At 59.3% G+C, this 9,362-nt stretch overlaps 1 protein-coding gene across 1 annotated transcript; it reads left to right on the top strand.

Moving 5' to 3' along the window:
- Window positions 1-775: 775 nt before the first annotated feature.
- Window positions 776-7,405, top strand: PITX1 (paired like homeodomain 1). The gene is made up of 3 exons (XM_023255424.2): window positions 776-1,269; window positions 3,599-3,831; window positions 5,855-7,405. Exons 1-3 carry the CDS (start codon window positions 1,104-1,106, stop codon window positions 6,395-6,397), a joined length of 942 nt encoding a protein of 313 aa, XP_023111192.1. The 5' UTR covers window positions 776-1,103; the 3' UTR covers window positions 6,398-7,405.
- Window positions 7,406-9,362: the final 1,957 nt, after the last annotated feature.

Here is a 9,362-nt window from a genome sequence, read left to right as displayed (position 1 = left end):
GCACTCGCCAGAGGCCTGGAGCCAACAGAAACGTTTCGTCTGATTAGAAGCCATCAGTTCTATCCCAATCCCGGAAAATTGACTGCGGTGCAGAGGGGGAGGCCTGAGAAGCAGCCTTGGAGGACAGGGTCCAAGCTAATTAGGAGGCAGCATCCGGGGGCCCATTAGAACGCAGGCTGCTGTCACTCAGCCGGGCTCAGGTCCCGGGAGAAGAGGCCGAGGAAGGAGGGGCCGGCGGCCCCTAGACGAGGACGCCTCTGGGAGCTGCCGGAACGGGCCCCGGGCTCTGCCCCCGCCCTGGCGCTGGCTCGGAGGCGCCCGCTCGGTGCGATCCTGCTCCGAGAACATTCTCTCATCCTGGGCTGTTCTCGCCAGGGGCTGGGGACTTCGAGGCGGCCCAGACAGGAGTCGATTCTGAACAAAACAAGTCATTTGGGGCTTGAGGTGGGCACGAGCCGCGCGGGACTTGGAGGCCAGATGCGTTTCTTTTGTGCGGCCGAGGGAGAAGTCGGTGCGTCAACGGAGAAGGAGGGAGCGGCGCGGCGAGGCCGCGGGGGGGGAGGGGGCGGGGAGGCGGCGGGAAGGTGGCTGCGGAGGGGGAGGGCACGGGCGAGGGAGGGCGGGCGGCTCGGGGCTGGATTCCGCCCGCGCTCCCTCGCTCGCTGGCTCCCTCCCTCCCCAGCCCCCTCCCACCCAGGCCCACCCCACCCACCACCCCTGGCGCAGGGACTGCTGGAACCTGGCGGTGCGCACTGTCGCTTTAAGACAGCCTCTGCCGGCGCCGTCCGGAGCCTTAGAAACCGGCCCCGGATCGGGAGCCGGAGCCGGGGCCGGGCGGGCGGCTGAGGCCCGAGCGGCGGGAGCGCAGCGCGGAGCGCGAAGCCGGGTATCCGGTCGCGAGAAACCGCTGCCGCTGCCGCCCGCCTGGCCCCGCAGCCCCGGGCAGTCCATGGGGCGGGCGCGGCGTCGTTGCGGGCGTGTGCAGCCCTGGGGGGCAGCCGCTTAGGCGCTGTGCTCTTGTCCCCGCAGGTCGCAGCCAGGGCGGCCGGGCGCGTCCAGCCCCGGCCCCGGCCCCTGGAGCGCCCGCCGCGGTCCCCGCCTCCATGGACGCCTTCAAGGGGGGCATGAGCCTGGAGCGGCTGCCGGAGGGACTCCGGCCGCCGCCGCCGCCGCACGACATGGGGCCTGCCTTCCACCTGGCGCGCGCCGCCGACCCCCGCGAGCCGCTCGAGAACTCTGCCAGCGAGTCGTCCGACACGGAGCTGCCAGGTAAGCGCTGCTCCCCGCGAGGCGCGCACGGAGCCGAGCCGGGCGCACGGAGCGGGGAGCAGGGCCTGGCCCCCGCGCCGCGCCGTCAGTCTCCCTCTACGCTCCAGGGGCGTCACGACCATTTCTTTTCCCGTTCTCGATCGGGGGGGGGGGGTGTACGCAGAAATTTACACGCTTTATAAATCGAAATTCAGTGCTTTACTTCCACCCGGTCCCCACGCGCCAAGAGACCGGCAGATGCTCGAACCTACAACGGGAGGGAAGGTCGGACTGACAGCCCCTCTGGATCCGCAGCAAACAGAACGGGGAAAAAATTCGGTTTGCGCAACTGGGTGCCCAAGGGCCTCTCCGACCGCAGGAGGGGAGTCCCTCGAGACTGGAATGGGGCGGCGGGCGACAGAAAGTGCCCAGAGAGACAGAGATGGGACAGACACCCCGACAGGCAGTGGGCGACGATCGAGAGGGAGAAATCGAAGAGAAGGGGTGGCGGGAAAAGTCAGAAAAACACACTGGGAGGCGGGGGGAGGACAACTTCAAGTAAATAGAAGACACAGGACAGCGAGGGCGAGCGGGCCGAGGGGCTCGGCCCGGCTCGGAGTAGGACCCCCTAATCGAGGGAGACAGGCCCCACGTGGGCCGCGGGACGCGGCAGCGCCAGGCCGCCCAGCCAGGGCCCCGACTCGGCTCGGGCAAGTCTCCCTCCGCGCTGCCTTTTTGTCCGAGCTCAAGCTTTTTACCCACCCCGGGCTGGCCGCGAGCTGGGCCGGCGGGTGGGCGGTGCGGGCAGTGGCGCGACTAATCCTCGGCCGGTCCCGGCCTCCAGGGTCTCCTTTTGGCTCCCGGGCTCGGCGTCCTAACTCGGCACTGCCGCAGAGCTCTCTGCTTCCCGGGCCGTGGGCGCCTCTGCTGTGTCCGTTTCTTAATCCACCGCTGAGTGTTTCTCTACACGTTTTTAATCTCTATTTATTTCTGTTTTGCATCCCTAAGTGACTTTCTCTGAGAGGTTCTGTTTGCTTGACTTAAAAACAATCAACGCTGGATTGTACTTTTGTTTTCAAAAGTTTTAAGCGTGGCCTTTGGTTGGTTTTTACTTTTAAGATCCAGAGAAATATAAAGTTATAGATTGCTTTTTAAAACCAAATCTTTGTGGATATATTTAACATTTTAACTGTATTTTTCAATATAGAAAGAATCACTACACTAGGCATATTTCTCTGGAATTTAAAATAGCTACGTGCAACATTATTCTTGGGGAGATTTTTAAAAGTCAATCCAAAATGGCGCGTTTCTACAGGATTTTTTCAAAATCCATTTGCAGTGGTGTTATTTTGGTAATTTCAGTTACCTAACTATAGTGTTGTATTTTCCTGGGATTTAAAAATTATCTCTAGAAGGGGATTATTGGGAAGGGGTTAAAAAATCTATCTACAACAGTACAGTAAATTGGTGGTGGTGGTTTTTTTTAATCTCAAAGAAATAAATGCCTGTGTCTGCCTGGAGTTTATACACATGCAGCACTGTATTTAGTTAAGGGTGTGTTTGCACGGAGGTATTTGGCTTCTTAATTTGCATTTGCCCTGTGTCCCTATGTGCCTATTTTTAAGAGTTTGTGACCCTTTCTATGGTGTTAGGCACAGAATTGAGTTTATCTGGGCTTCTGTGTTTTGTTTTCATTTTTTTGTCGTTTGTTTCAATGTGTCTATGATTGAATGTATTTTGTGTAGCTTGAAAGAGAGAGAGGCTAGAGCCCCAGGTCACCTAGACAGAGTCTGTCGGTCTGGGCTGCTGCCTGAGGGATTTTCTGGGCCTTGGGACTTGAGGCCTGGAGCTAAGGCCGAGAACACAGCTGTGTTGTGCCTGCCCAGTGTGGCTCCCACACAGCCCTGGGGAGAAGAAAGTGCAGGGGCTGCAGGCCACAGCCTGGTTCGTGCTCCATGGACCCACTAGCTTTGGGCTAGAAAGATGTGATCCTAGTTCAGGAAAGCAGAGACCCCCAGATTTAGACGCCCAAGAGCCCTCAAATTGTCATACATTTGCGGGTGACATAAGCAGTAAGGCTTGAGCCTGAGCCCAGCCGCAAGAGCAGGCCCAGCCCGGCAGGAACCTAGGCCTGTGCCTCTCATTCCCGGGCTCTTCTCTGGGGCACGGCTGAGCAAAGGTGACTACCGACGATCAGGCGCCCAGCGGGCTCTTTCCAATAGGGACAATCCTAGGGCCCCTGGCGGGAGGGAGGGCCGCCAGCGCTGATGGCAGGCGCTTCGGTGGAGCCGGGACGGGGTGCAAAAGGGCAGAAGCCCAAGGTGACCGGGGCCTGTCCTGCCCGATTCAGAGAAGGAGCGCAGCGGGGAAGTCAAGGGGCCGGAGGACAGCGGTGCAGGAGGCGCAGGCTGCGGTGGTGCGGAAGACCCGGCCAAGAAAAAGAAGCAGCGGCGGCAGCGCACGCACTTCACAAGCCAGCAGTTGCAAGAGCTGGAGGCCACGTTCCAGAGGAACCGCTACCCCGACATGAGCATGCGGGAGGAGATCGCTGTGTGGACCAACCTCACCGAGCCTCGTGTGAGGGTGAGCGCAGGGTGCGCGTCTGAGGGGACCCGCGAGAAGGGCTGCTGGCTACCTCTGCCGCGGTCCTAAGTCTTCGAAAAGCTTTAAACCCGCGCTCAGACTTTGTCTCTTTGGCACCACTCAGACCTGCTCCCTCCCTCCACCGGAGAGGATTCCACTTTAGGCCCCGCTGCTGCTAAGCCCGTTGGTGATTAGTGACCCTGGCTGCTGCCCACCTCGAGTCCTACCTGACCCTCGGGCTCTCCTGCAGCCTCACCCCAAGATCCGTGGCCCCAAGGGACATTCCCCTGCCCTGCAGGGCCCAGGGCCCAGGGCCCTCTGGGGTGTTACTACCCTACACTGCGCAGAGGGTTCCCCGCTGATGAGGACCTCCGGACCTGCTGGCGCCTTCCCCTGAAAACGAAAGGGAAAGGCAGATCTTGCCTGGCAACCTGGGAGAGGCCTGAAGGGTACCTATGCTTGGGGGTCTCAACACTTCCTGGGGCGGTGATCCAACCACAGCCTGCTTCTCCTGAATCTCAGTATAGTCCCCACCTGACTCCTCTCCAGTCATTCAGCCAGTGCCGAGCTCGACCCTTTCCCTCATGCCCTTTCCTGTAGGGCTGGGGTCAGGTGAAGGAGGAGCAGCTCTGGTGCCAGAGTGACCCCCAGGCTGGGTCCCTTTGGAGATGTAAGATCTCTGAGCCATGACCACATGATGTCTGCACACTCCCTCTCCTCGCCCTTTGGTTCCCAGTAAAAGCAAGAGATTCGATGTTCTCTTGCCAGAGCAGCAAGAGAATCATTTCTTCTGTGGGTGTGCAAATATTTAATCAGATATTGTGAGCAAGTCCCAAGCCAGCCCAGAGTGCTACCTGGCCTACTGACTCCCTCCTATAACCCAAGCTCTCACCCCTCCCGTCAGGCTAGCCAGCCCGGTGGGACGCGAGTGAAGACAGCACTCAGTAATCCTGAACTCACTAATCCTGCCTGGGTTTATGGTGGCAGGAGTGGTGTGGGGGTGGAATCAGGCAATGTCAGTGTGGGGGACTGGAAAAGGCTGAGATGCAGGGGACCCACAGCCTAGCTCAGGAAACTCAGCCCAGGGTTGGAGGAGGGCTGAGGAGGGTAGAGGTCATACAGTGGGAGGATAGGTGAGGATGGGCAAGGACCAAGAGTTGGGAAAGAAGAAGTTCTTACTAAATTGTGGGAGAAAGTGGAGGGGAGATTAGAGAGAAACTAGTGAGAAGTGAACGGAAATTAAATATTTGCAGAGAAACATATTTGGCATATATTTAGGCAGCAGGAGAGAAACATTTAAGGGAGGGCAAAAGGATCAAACATTTGAGGAAAATAAAGAATTGACTATTTAAGAAACAGTAATGGTCAGATATTTGGAAAGACGGGGAAGAAACTTAAATATCTGAGGAAGAATCAAAAGGATCAAAAATGAGGGATAACAGAGAAAATGGACTGGGGGGGATAGTTCAGATAGCGGGGTGGACCAAATGAAAATAAACGTTTGGAGGAGAAATGGGCATATCAAACATTCCCGATAAAGATGGAAACAGATTATTTGAGGAGTGAAAAATAGAATGAAGAATGAAGGGAGTCGGGAGATCTTATATTTCTGGGAAGAGAAATACCTTTTGTATTCGAGGGAGAAGAAAAAGAATGGAATATTTAGGAGACAGACCGGGACCCGTTTGGAGGAGAAGGCCGGAGATGGACTGGTTGAGAGAGGAAGAAAGCAAACGAATATTTGCTAAAACAAAAGAGGATCGCTCCGGATTAGGAAGAGAAAATAGATTTAACTCGGGGGGAGAGGATCTAGATCAGAAAAGGGGAAAGAGGAATGTTTTCTGGGGACAGGAAAGGAACCATTAAGGAGAGGCTGCAGGGGCGGAAATATCGGAGAAAAAGGACGAAATTCGGAGAGAAGGAACCCGGCGGAGGGCTGGGTGGGGGGGCGGTGGAGGGAGTGGAGGTGGAGGGGACTTCCCGCGCTCGGCAGCCCTGACCCTTCTCTTGCCCCCTCCCCCAGGTCTGGTTCAAGAACCGGCGAGCCAAGTGGCGGAAGCGCGAGCGTAACCAGCAGCTGGACCTGTGTAAGGGCGGCTACGTGCCGCAGTTCAGCGGCCTGGTGCAGCCCTACGAGGACGTGTACGCCGCCGGCTACTCCTACAACAACTGGGCCGCCAAGAGCCTGGCGCCAGCGCCGCTCTCCACCAAGAGCTTCACTTTCTTCAACTCCATGAGCCCGCTGTCGTCGCAGTCCATGTTCTCGGCGCCCAGCTCCATCTCCTCCATGACCATGCCGTCGAGCATGGGCCCGGCCGCCGTGCCCGGCATGCCCAACTCGGGCCTCAACAACATCAACAACCTCACCGGCTCCTCGCTTAACTCGGCCATGTCACCGGGCGCCTGCCCGTACGGCACGCCCGCCTCGCCCTACAGCGTCTACCGGGACACGTGCAACTCGAGCCTGGCCAGCCTGCGGCTCAAGTCCAAGCAGCACTCGTCGTTCGGCTACGGCGGGCTGCAGGGCCCGGCCTCGGGCCTCAATGCGTGCCAGTACAACAGCTGACCGCCCCCGCCAGGCCCCGCGGGCCCGCGGCCGGCACGGCGCCGGGGCGGGGGCGGCGCGGAGGACCTCGCCACGCCGCGGCCCCCGCGCCCGCGCAGCCCCCTCCTCCCCACCTCCCCACCTCCGGGCTGGTTGTGTGTTTGCTTTTCTGGACCCCACTCTGCCCTCCCAAACGAGACGAAACAAAACAAAAAGACGTCGGAGAAAAGTGCTGCGAAAAAAAAAAAACGGATGAGTTGCAATTTCCCTCGGGATGGCGCGGGTGGTGTGTGTTGGCTCCCTCGGGCCCCGGCGGGCCGTTGCGCGGAGGGGACGCGGCGCGGGAGGCGGGCGGTCCGGAGAGGACGCCCTCGTAGCCCGCGTTCCCGCCGCGCTGGACCCGGAATGAGTGGCCGCGCCTGCGGACTGGACGTGCGGAGCCCGGGCAGGCTGGCCCCGGCCCCGTACGAACCGAGGTGCCCCCTCCAAGCTGACCCCGGCCGAGCGTACCTTAGCTCGATTCGGATCCGAGTTGGAGCGGCCGTTGGGTCGGGGATGACGGTGCCCAGCCTGGGATCGGGGACTCGCTGTGGAGCCGCACGCGGCCGCGGCGCGCCCGGAAGAGCCGTCGGCCGCCCAGAGCCCCGGAGTCCTCTTTTAAGGCTAAGGAGACGCAGCTGGTGGTGCGGACGTGGCAGGAGAACGGGGTGGGCTCGTCTCCCGAGCACCCGGCCTCCGAGCTTCGCCGCAGGCCCAGGTCCTCCGCTCCGCTCCCAGGCTAGGAGGTGGCCCCCTTGGCCCGGCGAAGAGCCCCCTCCTCACCGCCCGCCGTGCAAGAGTCGAGCCGGGAGAGCTCGGGGCGCGGCCAGGGTCCCCGCGCCGCGCCCACTTTGCACACCCGCTCTCCGGCCCGCGCCCCTGTTTACAGCGTCCCTGTGTATGTCGGACTGACTGTATAGAATTATAAATCTGTCTATATCGACTTGTCCATGTACGTCTATTAAAACCATAGTACAAGCGTGCTAACCACTGCCGAGCCCCGACTGCTTCATTCCACTGGGGAGGGAGGCGGGTTAGAAAGGGAACGCCGCCACCGCGGGTCCTGAGGGTTAAAGAGAGGAGCCTAGGCAGCCGCCCTTCAGTGGAAAGGGAGGTGCCCTCTCTTCCCACCGCAATTCCCGACCTGCTCTGCCCGGCTCCCGAGAGGGCGCCATTTGGCGCTCCGGGCTCCGAGTCCGCGCCCAACAGGCGCTCACCCGCTGGGCCGCTCAGCCTCAGCGCTGTGCTCAGCCGTCCTAGCCAGCACCCCCACTTCCCCGGCAGCCGGGCTCTGCAGGCTCTTCCCAAGCTATGTCTGCGGGGACCCCCGAAGCCCTCAGGGTGCTTCGTGGCCCTTATTCACCGGGGGAGTTGGGGTGAGGGCCACTGAGAGCCCCCTTGGTCCGGGAGTTGCCTTTCCTCCTGTGGGCCCAGTACTCCCACCTTGGAGCCCTGCCCTAACTGCTCCAGGCGGACTGAGGGTGCAGGATCAGCCGGTGTCTAGCCAGGGCCTCCCTCAGCCTTTCCCTCCTGAAATGACACTCAGGGGCATCCGGCATAGCTGTGCTGGAGAAAGTGACCATCACACAGAATTAACTTCTCACTTCCCTTCCACCCCAACTTATTGGAAGGAGGCTGCGGGCACTTCCACCCTCCCCAGGCTTTGGAAACTACTGAACAAGACCAGCCTGTAAACTGCCTGTAAAATTCTGCTTCCCTTAAGTAAGTCACTTCCAATGGCAAAACAAAATGTTTGCAGCTGCAGCGGGGGAGGAAGGAGGGGTTGGTATTCTGCTTTAGAATCACCTTGTGACTAGGATTGGCGCTGCCCTGGAGCTGGACCCAGGCAAGCCCTAGACGGGAGTGGGGCACAGCCACGGGCTTGATCGTGAGCTAATAGCTGCAGAGCCCTGTGCACACATTCACAAACCAGATCAGCCCTGCCTCTGAGGTCAGGAGTGTTGTCCCTATTATACAGATGATGGAACCAAGACTTCATCATGTCATGCAACTGGGCCAAGATCACAGAGAGTCAACAGTCTTTAGATTCCAAAGTATCTTTCCTCTGGTCTTCCCACATTAAGATGAGGAATGGAGGATGGCCCAGGATGATGCTGTAGGATTTGCATTGTGGGGTTCTGAGAAGGACAGGGCCAGATACACAGGCTAGAGGAGGGAGGTGGGTGGAGGGAAGGCTGGGGCAGGGGGCTGGAGCCAGACCACCCCTCCCCCAACGGCTCCAGTCCAGAGCTCTGACCCCTCATTCTCTGGAAACATAAACATAATCACATCTGGACTCAGAGTGCCTCCCCCAGCCTCACACATCTGCCAAGGCCAGGGGGCCCTGGTCTCTCTTGAGGGCAGAAGGCAGGAGAGACCTAGGAGATGGGACTGGAGGAAAAAGGGAGGCAGAGAGGCCTCTCCTGGAAGTCAGGCCCCGCCTCAGGTGACTCGGCCAGGCCAACGAGGGGCTCTGGTAGAGACTCAGTGTGGCTTTGGGGCCACAGACCAAACAGCTGCAGATGGGCGGCAGGGCAGAAGCAATCCCAGAATGACCTCATCATCCAGCAAGAACCATGGCCAACAAGGTGAGTGTAAGACCCTGGGTCGGGCTCCCCCCAGCTCTCCTGTGGCTGCAGATAGTAGCCAGCCCTTCCCAGCTGCACCATCTACAGAATCATCTCTGAAGGGAGGCTGAGAAATATATGGGGTTCTGGAAGCCCAATCCTCTGAAAAAAAAAAAAAAAAGAAGGTCCTAGTCCTGCTCTGCCTAAAGAAGATTGGGGAGGGGGTGTCATTCATTGATGCAGCATTTACTGTGCTCCCGCTCTCGGTGCTAGGGATCGAGTGCTGGAAAACAGACAGTCCCTGCTCTCATGGACAAGTAAACAAAAATGTGTATAATTACAAACTGAGCTGAGTGCTTTTGAAGAAAGAGAACAGGGTG

Source organism: Felis catus, chromosome A1 (genome assembly GCF_018350175.1).
Source record: "Felis catus isolate Fca126 chromosome A1, F.catus_Fca126_mat1.0, whole genome shotgun sequence".
In the NCBI taxonomy this organism is placed as follows: domain Eukaryota; kingdom Metazoa; phylum Chordata; class Mammalia; order Carnivora; family Felidae; genus Felis; species Felis catus.
This window is presented reverse-complemented; position numbering and strand designations above follow the sequence as displayed.

Bases quoted from the DNA above. Each gene is read 5' to 3' on its own strand.
- PITX1 (XM_023255424.2), top strand. From the start codon at position 1,104: ATGGACGCCTTCAAGGGGGGCATGAGCCTGGAGCGGCTGCCGGAGGGA. The intron at 1,270-3,598 runs GTAAGCGCTGCT...TGCCCGATTCAG, and splicing joins GTCCGACACGGAGCTGCCAG to AGAAGGAGCGCAGCGGGGAA. The intron at 3,832-5,854 runs GTGAGCGCAGGG...CCCCTCCCCCAG, and splicing joins TCACCGAGCCTCGTGTGAGG to GTCTGGTTCAAGAACCGGCG.